The sequence below is a fragment of the Cuculus canorus genome, chromosome 20 (genome assembly GCF_017976375.1).
Source record: "Cuculus canorus isolate bCucCan1 chromosome 20, bCucCan1.pri, whole genome shotgun sequence".
Taxonomy (NCBI): Eukaryota; Metazoa; Chordata; class Aves; order Cuculiformes; family Cuculidae; genus Cuculus; species Cuculus canorus.
Genome location: NC_071420.1, coordinates 8,209,016 through 8,223,743, shown reverse-complemented (window position 1 = coordinate 8,223,743; position 14,728 = coordinate 8,209,016). Strand labels below are relative to the sequence as shown.

General features: G+C 46.4%; 1 protein-coding gene and 1 long non-coding RNA gene across 2 annotated transcripts; one reads left to right on the top strand and one right to left on the bottom strand.

Annotated features, from left to right (window-relative positions):
• Window positions 1–1,953: 1,953 nt before the first annotated feature.
• RFC2 (replication factor C subunit 2) lies at window positions 1,954–11,197 on the top strand. Its single transcript, XM_054085286.1, has 11 exons — window positions 1,954–2,130; window positions 4,157–4,226; window positions 5,080–5,121; window positions 5,537–5,643; window positions 6,565–6,666; window positions 7,283–7,383; window positions 8,393–8,550; window positions 8,916–8,981; window positions 9,462–9,542; window positions 9,878–9,991; window positions 10,897–11,197. Exons 1-11 carry the CDS (start codon window positions 2,015–2,017, stop codon window positions 11,005–11,007), a joined length of 1,068 nt encoding a protein of 355 aa, XP_053941261.1. The 5' UTR covers window positions 1,954–2,014; the 3' UTR covers window positions 11,008–11,197.
• LOC128854187 (uncharacterized) lies at window positions 10,969–13,585 on the bottom strand. The gene is made up of 3 exons (XR_008453157.1): window positions 11,978–13,585; window positions 11,214–11,314; window positions 10,969–11,106 (listed from the first exon to the last, which is right to left on the bottom strand). It is a non-coding gene; the product is annotated as an uncharacterized LOC128854187 (long non-coding RNA).
• Between the last annotated feature and the right edge of the window lie 1,143 nt (window positions 13,586–14,728).

Here is a 14,728-nt window from a genome sequence, read left to right as displayed (position 1 = left end):
GGAAGTTAATCCACAGTCAATTCAGCCAGACGTGAAAAGGCTGCAGACCATTTACAATTTCACTCTTACATAACGCTTACTCTAATACCGCTAGGAATCATGTAGAGGTATTAACAAAAATAATACACAAAGCAAGATTAAAGCACTGACCTCCCTGCCTACATAGAAACTCAGATATGAGACAGCACTTTCCATAACAGAAATTTCACCCTCTGGAGCTGTGCCACTGTAAAAAAATTCTTTATATCCAGTCTAAACCTGCCCTCCCTTGGTTTACAACCATTACTCCTTGTCCTGCCACAACAGCCCTTGCTAAAAAGTCTGTCTCCAGTTTTCCTGGAGCCCCGTTCAGAACTGGAAGCTGCTCTAAGGTCTCCCCACAGCCTTCTTTTCTCCATGCTGAACAACCCCAACCCTCTCAGCCTGTCCTTGTACAGGAGGTGCTCCAGTCCTCAGGTCCTCTAAACTCACGCTAACAGCTCCATGTCCTTCCTGAGCTTAGGACTCCAGAACTGAAGGCAGAGAGCCAGGTGAGATCTAGGAGTGGAGCAGAGGCGCAGAATACCCTTCCTTGCCCTGCTGGTCATACCACTTTGGAAGCAGCCCAGAATACAGCTGGCTTTCTGGACTGCGACTGCACACTGAGAGCTCATATAGACCTTCTCATCCACCAGGGCCTCCTCTGGACTCACTCCAACAGCTCCACGTCTGACAATAAAGGTAGTTAAAAGAAGAAATACAGGCTGACACTCCCGCAGTGCAAACACATTGCTGTTTTTATTATCTCACCACATCAGTAGAACCATGGAGTCACGGAATGGTTTGGGTCTCGCAAGTGAGCTCAAAGCCCATCCAGTTCCACCCCTTGCCATGGGCAGGGACACCTCCCACTGGATCTGGTTGCTCAGTCCCATCCAACCTAGCCTGGAACACCTCCAGGGATGGAGTCATAGAATCACCAGGTCAGAAAAGACCTCTCGAGTCCAACTATTCCTATCTGCCACTAAACCATGTCCCTGAGCACCTCATCTACCCGTCTTTTAAATACCTCCAGGGATGGGGAATCCACCCCCTCCCTGGGCAGCCTCTGCCACTGCCCGATGACCCTTTCTGTGAAATTTTTTTCCTGATATTCAGTCTGAACCTCCCCTGGTGCAGCTTAATGCCATTCCCCCTTGTCTTATCACCTGTCATTTGGGAGAAGAGCCCAGCACCCTCCTCTCTACAACCTCCTTTCAGGTAGTTGTAGGGAGCAATAACGTTTCCCCTCGGCTTCCTCAAGGCTAAACAACCCCAGTTCCCTCAGCCACTCCTTGTAAGACTTGTTCTCCAGCCCCTTCACCAGCTTTGTTGTGCTTCTCTGGACACACTCCAGAGCCTCAAAATCCTTCTTGTAGTGAGAGGCCAGAACTGAGCACAGGATTCGTAAGTTTTGTGTATGGTTTGTGTTGGGAGGGACCTCAAAGCCCACTCAGTTCTACTCCCAGCCATGGGCAGGGACACCTCCCACTGGATCAGGGGCTCCAAGCCCCATCCAACCTGGCCTGGAACCCCTCCAGGGATGGGGCAGCCACCACTGCTCTGGGCAGCCTGGGCCAGGGCCTCCCCACCCTCACAGCAAATCATTTCTGCCTGAGCTCTCATCTCAATCTTCCCTCTTTCAGCTCCAAACCGTTCCCTTCATCCTCTCTCTGCCCTCCCTGATCCAGAGCCACTCCCCAGCTTTCCTGGAGCCCCTTTCAGCACTGGAAGCTGCTCTAAGGTCTCCCACAGCCTTCTCTTCTCCAGGCTGAACAACCCCAACTCTGTCAGCCTGTCCTCCCACAGGAGGTCCTCCAGCCCTCGGATCATCTCTGTGACCACCTCCGACAGCCCATTTTCACACTGGGGACTCCAGCCCGCCCGCAGGGCTCCCCCCGGCCCCTCCCCGCAGCTCCGCCCCGGTAGGCGGCCCCGAGCACCTCCCGCCCCTCGCTGAGGCGCCGGAGAAGCAGCGGCCGGGCCGGCGGCCGCCATGGAGATGGAGACAGAGGCGGCGGAGGCCGAGAAGGCCGGGCCGGCGGCCGCCGGGAGACACGGAACCGCCGACCCCGCGGCGGCCGCTCCCGCCGGACACTACGAGCTGCCCTGGTGAGCGGCGCGGGCGGCGGGGAGCGCGGCGGCCATGGCGGAGACGGAAGGAGGAGTGCAGCCATTGGCGCGCGACAGGGCGGGGCTTGGGGGCAGGGGGCCAATGAAACGCTAAGGGGGCGGGGCTTGGATACACGGGGCCAATGAAACGCTGCGGGGGGCGGGGCTTGGGACCACGGGACCAATGAAACACCGCAGGGGCGGGGCCAATGACAGGGGGGGCAGGGCTTGTAGCGACAGCCTATGAACGACGGAGGGGGCGGGGTTTAATGTTGCATGACCTATGAAGCACCGCGAGGGGGCGGGGCTTGCCGCGTGCCAGCCTATGAAACGCAGCGGGGGCGGGGCTTGCTGTTGCGGCCTATGAATCGCGGGGGGGCGGGGCTTGCTGTTGGCGGGAAAGCTGGGGCTCTCATGGGGCCTCCATTGTGGGGCTCGTGTAGGCTGATAGAGAGAGACAGACACAGACACAGACGGGCTCCTGTATTTTGTCCTTCCTGGGGAGAAGACCTTCAAAGAAGCCTGATTTCTCCTTGAATATGAACTTGGGTTTCATGTCTGCTTAACTGGGTTCCTATTAGGACAGTTGATCCTGCTTGAGTTCAGGCTGTCACCTCAGTGTAAGCCTTTAATGTGACTGAGGAGGCGCAGGTGATTTTCTGAACATTCCTTTATGAATTAACGTTATTTAACTGAGAGAAGAGTAGATAATTTTCTCCTCTTTCTAGGCCTTTGGGTAGATGCGTCCTTGATGTTGACACGGGGCACCATTTCAGCTTCAATACAACTTCATATTCTTAAATATTGAACATGAATATTTATCTTGAACATGAATTAAGTGATGTTATAAACTTGGAAAAATAGTGTAAACTATTATATTATTTAGTGTCTTGCATGCAGCGAATCATAGAATCACCAGGTTGGAAAGGACCCACTGGATCATCGAGTCCAACCATTCCTAACACTCCCTAAACCATGTCCCTCAGCACTTCATCCACCCGTTCCTTAAACACCTCCAGGGAAGGCGACTCGACCACCTCCCTGGGCAGCTGTTCCAGTGCCCGATGACTCTTTCTGTGAAGAATTTTTTTCTGATATCCAACCTGAACCTCCCCTGACGGAGCTTCAGGCCATTCCCTCTTGTCCTGTCCCCTGTCACTGGGGAGAAGAGGCCAGCTCCCTCCTCTCCACAACCTCCTTTCAGGTAGTTGTAGAGAGCAATAAGGTCTCCCCTCAGCGTCCTCTTCTCCAGGCTAAACACCCCCAGCTCTCTCAGCCACTCCTCATAAGACTTGTTCTCCAGCCCCTCACCAGCTTCGTTGCTCTTCTCTGGACACGCTCCGGAGCCTCAACATCCTTCTTGTGGTGAGGGGTCCAGAACTGAACACAGTATTCGAGGTGTGGTCTCACCAGTGCCGAGTACAGAGGGAGAATAACCTCCCTGGACCTGCTGGTGACCCCATTTCTGATACAAGCCAAGATGCCGTTGGCCTTCTTGGCCACCTGGGCACACTGCTGGCTCATGATGCAGGCAGAGACACAGACACTCATACACAGCCCCAGACACACACACACAGACAGAGACACACACACAGACAGACACAGCTCCAGCCCTTGTGCAATGAGAGCAGGGAGAGGGCTCCAGGCAGCTGCGGCTGAGAAGGAAGAAATCCCTCTGGAGCCCAAGCAGAGTCCGCCCTGCCCTGTGTTAATCATGTGCACAACACAGCGTCTACCCTTAGCCCTGGTACCAGGCTGAGGCACCAAAATCCTGTCCCAGCTGGGCATTTTTTCCTTCCTTCCCCCTTTTTTTTTTTACACTAATGGAAGTAAAAAATTCTTTTAGGAGTTCGCATTGTGCCATGCTGCGCTTAGCAGGGAAGGGGGACCCTGCGGTGTTTGCACTGAAAACACATCAAGTCATCTTTGAGCCATGTTGTCTTAATGTGATCCTTTTCTCTCAGTGCAGAGCGCTATTAAAGTTTCACTGGATGTGCTGAAGTGTGTTTTTTTTCTACTTTTACAGGGTGGAAAAATACAGACCCGTGAAACTGTGTGAAATAGTTGGAAATGAAGACACCGTGAGCAGGTTGGAGGTGTGTAGCTGTCCCTTTGGTTTTTCAGGGGTTAGGTAAAAAAAAAAAATGTAATTCTACATAGTCCCACAGAGCAATAAAAGCACTTTTGTATCTTTATATCTGTACTTGAGTAAGTGCAGAAAAACTTTTCTGATTTACTTAAGAGATTACATGGTTTAGGGCATGTTTGAGTGGTGTTGGAAGGAAATACGCTTTAAATTGGGCTGTTGTTTAAATTGTCCCTGGTTTGATACAGCTTAGAAACCTTGTAGCTGTTATAGTCATATTGTTTCAATGAATAAATATAATTTATATAACAACAGAAAAAAACACATAAGATTTTTCTGGAAGAGCAATACTTTCCTTGACAAATTAGTTTGTGAACACAGTGTTGGTTAACAGAAAGGTTATACCAACAGGCGTAGGTGGTGAGGCACTGCACGCATTACCCAGAGCAGTGGTGGCTGCCCCATCCCTGGAGGTGTTCCAGGCCAGGTTGGATGGGGCTTGGAGCCCCTGATCCAGTGGGAGGTGTCCCTGCCTGTGCCAAGTGGGTAAAACTGGATGGGCTTTGAGGTCCCTTCCAACCCAAACCATTCCATGATTCTATAATATAATTGAAACAGAGACAAAGGAAAGGCAAGAGCAATAAAGACCTGTGGGATTAAGTGCTTTAAAGTTTTTCCATATGCCTGGGACTGAATTCTAACAGTTCAATTAAAAAAATCTATAAAAGCAGCAAGATTTAATAAAAATTAAAGCAGGAGGGAGGAACAGTTAACCTTTGTTTTTTGTGCTTAAGGTAATAGAATTGAAAACTATATGTTCGTGCTATTTTCGTATGTAATTTTTTCTTATTATTCCTACTTAGGTCTTTGCGAAAGAAGGGAACGTACCAAATATCATAATTGCTGTAAGTATTGCTGTGTTTTACAGTATTTCACTCTGTTGGACCTGGCTTCTGAAATCTAGCCACAACAGCCTCCTGGTATAAATTTGCATTGTGCCTGAATGTGTTAGTAAGAGAGATCGTAGAATGTGTGGCCAGGGAGCAGTGTTCTTGGCAGGATAACACAAGCCATCAACAGCCTTCTGTTAGAAACTTCACCTGGCCCCCAGGGGCCTCTCAAAGCATGTCTTGTGCTTCTCCCTGCTGCGTTTCTCTTTTCTCTTGGAGGCAGGATCTGGAACCCAGGCAGCCTCTATTCTGGTGTTCTCTCTGCAGTTCCTCTGTTGCAGCCGTTTTTCACAACTGAGGAGTTTTTTAGAAAGCACAGCTTAGAAAATTAACGTTACACTCAGTAATTGCTGCATTGTTGCAATTCTAGGGTCCACCAGGAACAGGTAAAACCACCAGTATCCTCTGCTTGGCTCGTGCTTTGCTTGGTCCGGCATTAAAAGATGCTGTTCTGGAGCTGAATGCCTCAAATGACAGGTGGGAATGAATAACCCTTGTTAAACTTTTAATGAAGAAGCAAGTATCCATTTCTATTTTTAGTTCAACTCAGGCTGGCTTGATAGGCTTAGTGCTGTATTAAGGCCTCCAATATTTATTTTAATGCAGTTCTTTCCAACTAAATGTTAGACAATCTTTGGTCTCTATCTATCAACGTACGTATTATTACTTGATGTTCTGTAAACTTAAAGGTACTTTCGTGCACAAAAATAGAAACTGGTGGAGTACAGAATACATAACAGTACTGTTTTCTTGAATTTACCTTCAAGAGTTAAGTTTCCTGCACTTATGAAGATCCTCCTAAGGATGAAAAACGAGCCATTTGTAGTGAAACTGTAGAGTGCTTAGGAAGATAAGTGGAGTGGTAGAAATTAGGGCTGTAAGGGCAGTTGGGGATTAAAATGTAGGATTAAGGGTGTTAGGTTTGTAGAAGGCACTGACTCTACTCTAAGGATCAGGCACCAAGGGCTGATTATATTTCCCAAGCTCTGTGGCAGACCTGTCCGGAAGTATTTGGAGGACGTTTCCTAGTGGATTGTTTTCGAGTACAACACATTTTACCTGCTTCTGTTAATATCAGTTATAGAAGAACTGTAGGGCCACAGCGTTCATTTTCTAAACAGAACAAAAAAGTAAAATACTTTATTTTTAAAAGTAAATCTTTGTTGGAACTGTGTCTAGGAAACCTCCAAAAAGAATTGGTGTTTAAATCTGAACCAGTTAAGCAGCCAGGCTTGTAACACAGCTTCCCAACAGTTGTACTGGCATAGCTGAAGAGGCAGGAACAAAACAGCAGGAGAATAGGGAGCTCAGCAGCGCTTCAGCCATTGTGGCTGCTGAATAAAACCTGTTTTGTAATTTCACCCAGCTGATCATGAATCACTTGAATTATTGTTCCAGAGGCATTGATGTTGTGAGAAACAAAATCAAAATGTTTGCCCAGCAAAAGGTCACTCTTCCAAAAGGTCGGCATAAAATTATCATCCTTGATGAAGCAGACAGGTACGTTGTTTTTGTCTTGACGTCAGCTACTAAGTGAAATGCATTTTATCTGTCCTTTTGCAATAGCTGTCGTCTTGGACAGTCTGAGATGTTTATCAGACTGTTTATCAGGCTATCAAAAATAATTTGATAGGAAATAAATATGCATTGAACACTGTTCTTATGAGATTACTAACATCAAGCAGACAGCATTGCTTCAAAGAAGATGCTAAATATTGGGGTGGAAGACTTTGGGGTTTAGCTGTTTGTGAAATAGCATGTTTTAGTTTACTGGCTCTCTCGCTCTCCAAAGAGTCTGACTTACATAGACAGTTTCACTGGATGAAAACAGGCCATTCTACTTCATCTGCTTATAAGTAGTAGTGTTCTTAGCACTGTTCTTCAGAGCATTAATGGTTTAGTTTTATGTGTTAGTTTTATGGAGGTCTTGGTGACTGCCTGCATTGTGAGGTGATTTTTTCTCATGACTAGAAACAAGTTTGCCAAAGCAGAATATCAAGTAATTTACAGAGCACTGTCAGATATCGTTAAACTCTAGAGCTTTAAAAATAAATATTAGGCTGCACCTATAAGGCAATGAAGGGAAAAATCTGTCCTAACTCCTTTTCTCCCTCAGCATGACAGATGGAGCACAGCAAGCACTGAGAAGAACAATGGAAATCTATTCCAAAACAACACGCTTTGCACTTGCCTGCAATGCCTCTGACAAAATCATAGGTAAAGTGCTGCTGGTCCCTGGGCGTTTTTGTCACATGTCCTCCATACCGCTGTCTACCTTCCAGGGTGGTTTTCCGAAATACCTTGGACCTGCTTATTGCAAGGAACGATGGTACTTCTGAAAAATCAAACTGTCTGTATGTCTAGCTAATAATCGAAGAGTACATTTGCATAGGTGGTGAGCCCTCTGAACAGCTGTTTTTGATGGATAGGGCTATGCCTGACTGCAGAAGCAGATTTCTCATTCTTTGGGCTTAATCTCTATCTAAATCTGCTATAGTTTAAGATGTTTGATGTATTGTTTACTGGATATTGAACCCCTTTTGTTGTCTTTTCTGAAACACAATCTTTAGGTTTGCCTATAGGCTAACACAGTGTAGACCTTTAGACTTCTCTTGTTTAGCCTTTAAAAGAGCAGGTTAAACGTACACATTCAGAAAACCAGGAGAAGAGAAAAAGATGAGCTTCGTATACATTTGCACATGTCTGGGGAAACTCAGGTAGCGCATTTGGGCTGTAGAGTTGTATATGCTGAAAGAGATTGTAGAATCAGAGAATAGTTTGGATTGGAAGCAACCTTAAAGCCCATCCAGTTCCAACTCCTCTGCCGTGAGCAGGGAGATCCCACTGGATCAGGCTGCCCATGGCCCATCCAACCTGGCCTTGAACATCTCCAGGGATGGGGCAGCCACAGCTTCCCTGGGCAACCTGTTCCAGTGCCTCACCACCCTCATCGTGGAGAAATTCCTCCTTATGTCTAGTCTAAATCTGCCCCTCTCCAGTTTATACCCATTGCCTCTAGTCACTACAAGCCTTTGAAAGAAGTCCCTCCCCAGCTTTCCTCTATGCCCTGTTCAAGTACTGGATGCTTATTCTGTTTGGAGCAGATATGTTCTATTTCTTTAGAAGAAGACAAATGAAGAGTTAGGAATGGAGATGGCTTCTCTCAGGATGAAAACAAGTATTTTTTTTTTTGAGGGAAACACTAATTACACACCTCTGTCCCCAGAACCCATTCAGTCCCGCTGCGCAGTGCTGCGTTACACCAAGCTGACGGATTCACAAATCCTTGCCAGGCTGCTGAACGTTGTCGAGAAAGAGAATGTACCATATACAGATGATGGACTAGAAGCCATTATCTTCACAGCCCAAGGAGATATGAGACAGGTAAAAGGAGAAGGGCAAGGAAGCAAGGCTTCTGTTGAAAGCAAAAAAGCCATTGAACTGTTGCTCTCAAGGATTTGTCTTTGGAGAGGTAAAGCGAAAGGAATGTGACCTGTGGCATGAGTAACTAAACTATTTGGTTTGGCGAGGTTTTAAGATGGATCTGCTCCTTAAAAGTGAATTGGTGGGAACTGGATGCAGAATTTGTGAGAGGAAACAAAATCTGCTACATTTGCAGTTTACTCTTGCATAATTGAAAAGTGCTTATTTGGCATGGTTTTCTGAGAAGTGTATTTCATTGTGATGAGGGGAGTGAGGAGCAGAGAGCACTTCAGAAAATAAATGATGTCTTATTTTTCCTTTCACAGGCATTAAACAACTTACAGTCCACTTATTCTGGATTTGGTTTTATAAACAGTGAAAATGTGTTTAAGGTTAGTAAGAGTGTGCAGCAGGGATGCTAGAAGGTTAGCACTACACCGAGGCGAGGCCTTTGGTCTGATTTGTGAGCCTTTGAAAGTGCTTTGCTGGGTTGTGGGCAGCACCATGTCTGTGGCAATTACAGCATTAGGCTGTAAAAAAATGGAGGTGCCTTTTGAAAAGGGAGAGAGCACTGGCAGTCCCCGATGGCACATCTGAGACTTTGTGACTTTCCAGCTCTCTCAAAGTGCACAAATCGCATAACTGCTGGGAAATTTCACAGTGGTAACTTCTGAATCTATGATTTGGGGCTATTGAGCCTGCCATGGCAGGATAGCTGTGTCACCAGAAAAGGCAGATTGCTTCAGATTTAATCTGTATTATGGAATGTGTCCGATTCAGGACTTGAGCCATGTAAAAGCTTAGTGAAAATACCAGGGGGTTAAAGTAGCGTCTTCTAGTGTTTTGCAGTGTAATATTTCTCTTCAATACAGGTGTGTGATGAGCCTCATCCTCTGCTTGTGAAAGAAATGATACAGCACTGCATAAATGCAAACATTGACGAAGCGTACAAGGTTGGTTTTCCTGTGCTGTGTCGGCATAGACAAAGCAATTTTTCTCTACAGAATTCTTGTTTGTTTTGAAGAATTCACTGTGTGTGTCGTTTCTTAAGATAAGGGCAATACCATGTAGATGAGTTGATGAACTACATCCTTTTTATCCAGGTGAATAAGCCGACAAGCAAAAAAGCAAGTTGTGTTGAAATTACTTGCTAAATAATTGAGGTTAAATCATTTGAGAAATAGTACACGCAGTTGCAGTAGTCACACAGAGCTGTTCCAAAAGTGAATATACTTGACTCACCTGATAAATTTTACAGACAAACATAGGATTATTCTTGCCTGCACAGATTCTTGCCCACCTATGGCGACTTGGATACTCTCCAGAAGATGTGATTGGCAACATCTTCCGTGTGTGTAAAACCTTCCAAATGCCAGAATATCTGAAACTGGAATTTATCAAGGTTAGTGCTAAACTAGCTCCTGGTGGCGTCTTTTGGGTCTGATGAGAGGTGGCTGAGGGACCTGGGGTTGTTTAGCCTGGAGAAAAGGAGACTGAGAGGAGACCTCATCACTTTCGCAGCTACCGGAGAGGAGGTTGTAGCTGGTCTCTTCTCCCAATTAACAAGTGATAGGATGAGAGGAAATGGCCTCAAGTTGCACCAGGGCAGGTTCAGGTTAGACATCAGGAACAATTTCTTCACTGAAAGGGTGCTCAGGCACTGGCAAAGTCTGCCTGGGAGTGGGGGAGTGGAGTCACCATCCCTGGAGGGATTTGAAAGACGGGCAGATGAGGTGCTCAGGGATGTGGTTCAGTAGTGGGTGAGTATGGTTGGATTCAGTGGTTTCAAAGGTCTTTTCCAACCAAATGATTCTATGATAGGAATGGTCGCTTGCAGTTTAAAGCCTAATCACCCAGTGAAATGCCAAGAGAGACTTTAGTCATCCACTAGAATTGATACAAACATAATGCAGGCTGAATTTACTGTTCACATCAAAGACTCGGATAGCTTCTTGAGAACTTTCTTCAAGCACGTACTTCCAATAGATCGTAAAATATTAAATTATATTAGCAGCCAGTTGAGAAATGGTAAACTGGTGCAATGGAATCACTCTCTGGATTCAAAACCTGTCCTCCAATATATGCACCTCACTTCTTACAAAGGAAGAGGGGAAACGCAGGCTTTGATTTAAAAAAAAGAAGGGAAAAAAAGGCATTCTAGTTGGTCTTTATTAGAAGATATGCTTCTCTAAGTGCAAGGGACTCTGAAGTTGGTCTCATAGCAGTAAAAGATCTGTTCTGTTTAGCTGTTAGTTGTACATAGGTTTGGCAAGAAACCAGAAGATCTTACGCTGTCTTTATCTCCAGGAAATCGGGTACACTCATATGAAGATAGCAGAAGGTGTGAACTCACTTTTACAGATGGCTGGACTGCTGGCCCGCCTCTGCCAGAAGACCGTGGCCCCCGCAGCAAGTTAGAGATTTCACTTCTGGAAGGTGAAGGCCTGCGTGTGCGAGATCAGCAGCTCCGTGGATGTCCTGAGTTCTGCATGCAAAGAGCCTTTTCCCTTGGTTTTGCTAAATTGCAGAAAAATAACCAGATTCTATTTTTAAAAAAAATGATTTCTACTTTTTTATTTAGACCAATAAAGCTTTAAAATTTACTTTGACCCGAGAACTCTTACCTGTGGCATAACCAAGGTAGAAGAGAGGACTGCGACAGTCCAGAGCAATATGGTCTGTCTATTGCGCTGTACAAAACTGCCTGAGTCAGTGGTACTGAGACCTAACAGCAGGAGAGGAAAACACTGAATCCTGTTGTTAATCCCCACTTCAAGCCTCGCCACGAGTAGTACTCTGACCGAGACCGTTTTTGCACGAAGCAGGGCATTTAATGAAATTAGAATTGAGGCGTGCTGAGCAAGTGCCACTCCTGGGTGGTGTTTATGTGCTCTGGGTGAGGAAGATACCTTCACCAAACACATTCAGAGAAATATTACACATTTCTGAATGGTGTCAACTCTTTATTTTGCTATTTCCTTAAAAATATTACCGAGCTCTGCAATGCTTTGCATTTTGGTTCCCTTTTCTGGTATTGCTGGTTATGCAGTGTCGTTTTACTATAGTTTCAGCATGCCAGAAAGCTACAGCATCACACTTTCCTGTCTGTTCTGTTTTGGAGACCACCTTACCCGTGCAGATGAGCAGTGAAGGGTGACATGCAGGGGGAAAACAAATGTAAATTTAATTTGACCACTTCCATATGAGATGTGAGATGTGTGCACAGCGATCTTAATATAATGAAGTATGTTCTGATGATAGAAGTCAAACAAATCATGGTAGAAGTACAAGTTACTGGTGCCTGCACTTCACCCAACTCATTTTATTGACACTTTCCACCCAGAATACTCAACAGCCCACACCACCGCTCTCTCAGTACCAAACTGACCTTCGTGGCCTGCGTAAGCTGGCTCCGGTCTGAAGCCTGGCTCCTGCCCTGAAGCAGTGGTTGGCGATGTGCCTCTGTTTCTCTCACTCGGCCAGAGGGGTGATGAATTTCAGCGTCCAGAGCTGGTAGCGTTGTAAATCGTCCCATCAGGACTTTCTGCAGCTCCTCTGACAGAGCCTGAAGACAACTTTTAATTCAAAGTGCAGGAGGGCAAGTTATTGACAGCTAAAGTGCAGGCACATTTGAGCTAGCTCCCGAGTAGAATAAAACAAACGGCTCTTAAAATGATGAATGTAACACCCAAAATACATTCTTCCTTCACTAGATATTTATCGAACTTAGCTTCTGATTCCCTGTCAATGAATTGTCACTACAAGCTCAAGCGCTGTTAGGTATACAACTAATAATCTAGTATTAAGGAGCTTAAGCTGCTGAGCTCTCTCCAGCCACAGCGTCACAGCTTTTGTCCCCTAAAGTGACATAAGGCACATTTAAAGAGGACGTTACTTTTCCCTTGGCTGTGCATCACAGCCAGCCTATTCTGTTGTTGCTTTCTTGTTTAATACATTCAGTGCTGCACGGGGAAGGAAGCGGCGTTAACAGTGGAGGTTCCATACAACAGTAAACACCATGTTTGGAGGCCCTTGCCTCACCAGATGCACTGCCTGTCCGTTGTCTGGCTTGCTCTACTGGTGCTAATGGAAGGGCGAGGAATGTGAAGCATCACCGTTTCTGTTCCTACTTGGTTTAAATGGGTTTTCTTCAGTAGCTGCTTTTCAGCCCCGGTTTTAAGCTGACTCTCTGGGCTAATCCTCTACGGCACTGCAGGGACATAATGTCACATTTACTGAGAGGAGGAATAGTGTCAGTCGGAGAGGCCACCAGTGCGGGCTGTTCTACCGAAGATGGTTGCTCACCCTCTCTGAGGGCAGAGCTACTGCTTTCTGCCAGCAAGAAATTTCTCCACTTGAGAGCCACACCAGTGGGGCCAAACAGCTTTTCTAGTGCATTTGAAGTTGAAAACAGGAAGTAAATTGCTCACTTGGCTGCTGACCTCGTGTGAGGGAAGAGATAGACGGACCCAGGGGAGAAGTCGTTCCTCCTTGCATCGTGTTCAGGCAACACAGGACCTGGCAAGTTAGGTTAAACACCAGAAATCCTTGCATACCTGAAAACAAGGCCTGAAAGGACAGTGCATCGGTGACCACACTCGCACAGACGTACTCCCTCATTGCAAGGGAAAAACGTAAGGTTTCAGAACAAGAGTGTTACAACATTGATGAAAGTGCCCACAACAGTCCCTGGATATCATCCAGCGTAATGAGATCACTGCCTGAAAAGTGCTTTGGGAGCTTAATGAAGGATTCCCCTCTCTCCACAGCTGGCTGTTCCGGAGAGCTGCAAGGCAGGGATTTGCTGAGACTCCCACTAAGAGGAAGGAAGATTTTCCACACCCACCTCCCACGCTGCCCACTTCAGCTCTGCAACCTTCAAACTCAGCTGTTGGCAGTGGAAGGACCTTACGCCAGGAAAATGTAATTGCTCTAATCCACCTCCCTGCTCAGCAAGGAGAGTGGTAAAGCTTGTATTTTAATATATTTGGCTGCACACTCACCTAATGGCTGGAACTTTCTGGGAGTTCTTCTCTATCACTGTGTGCCAAGGATCTTTTATTGCTGCTAATCTTCCTCTAATCATTTAATGGCTCCCTCCGGTTAAGAGATGAATCACCAGTAGCTGGAACATCACTGCACGTCACTGAAAATGGAGCTCACCTCCAGCAGAAGAGCCACAGCCTGCGGTATTCTGTGGGAAGTGGGAGCTTCTTCAGGTGCTGAATGAGTCACCAAGGCTGACAATGCCATGGCCCCGCAAGAGCCAGGCACGCTGTTTCGGTAACAAAGGCATCTCCTGGCTTCCTTGCCTGTCCGTGAGCCTGCACAGAGCCAGCACAGGCTGTGGTGTCACCGTTCCTGCTCCAGGCTTACTGGGACACCAGTATTCCCTATCTGGGCCAGCTTTTTGCAGAGCATTTAAACATCAGGAAAGCAGCATGGGGGAGTAGAAGCTGGGCTGGAGGGAGTTGGGGCAAGCAGAAAGCCAGGCTGTAGTCTCCCGTGCTTGTACATCCCTGAAGCGCACTTGATTTTCTCTGCGCAGAAGACCTGTAGAAGCAGGAACAAACACACTTGTGGGAGCTATAAGAAAGTATTCTACTAAGTCACACTCCGTAGCAGCCACAGGTTCATAAACACGGACGGTGGCCACCCATTGTCTCAACAATTCTGCTAAAAATACAGCCAAGCCCTTTGCAGCAGGAAGCACCTGACAGCCCCTTCTCCTCACTCACCCTTAGCTCCACTTCTCTGCTTACTCTTACCAGCACCGAAGAAGTAAGTGTGGGCTACACCTCTTCTCAAAGCCCAGCTTTCTGAATTGATTTTGAGGAAGAAGGCTTTTAGAGAGCTAAATTTTCCCCCCATAATATCCTGCACATCATTCTGTGTCATCTCACGTGCTCCCATCTCTGTCTCACCCAACCACACAGACGTCTTCTGCATCACAGCAAACCATAATAAACCACTGCATTTTCTTCAGAGTCTTTTCCATTTTAATAAATAAATGATACAATGGTGTCAAATCTGTGCCTCAGGGCTCAAGAGACACATCCGAGTAAATAATGAAGTATGCTGATGATACTAGCGTTATGTTACAAGGGTTACGTTGCAGGGCTCATGTTCCTACAGCAGT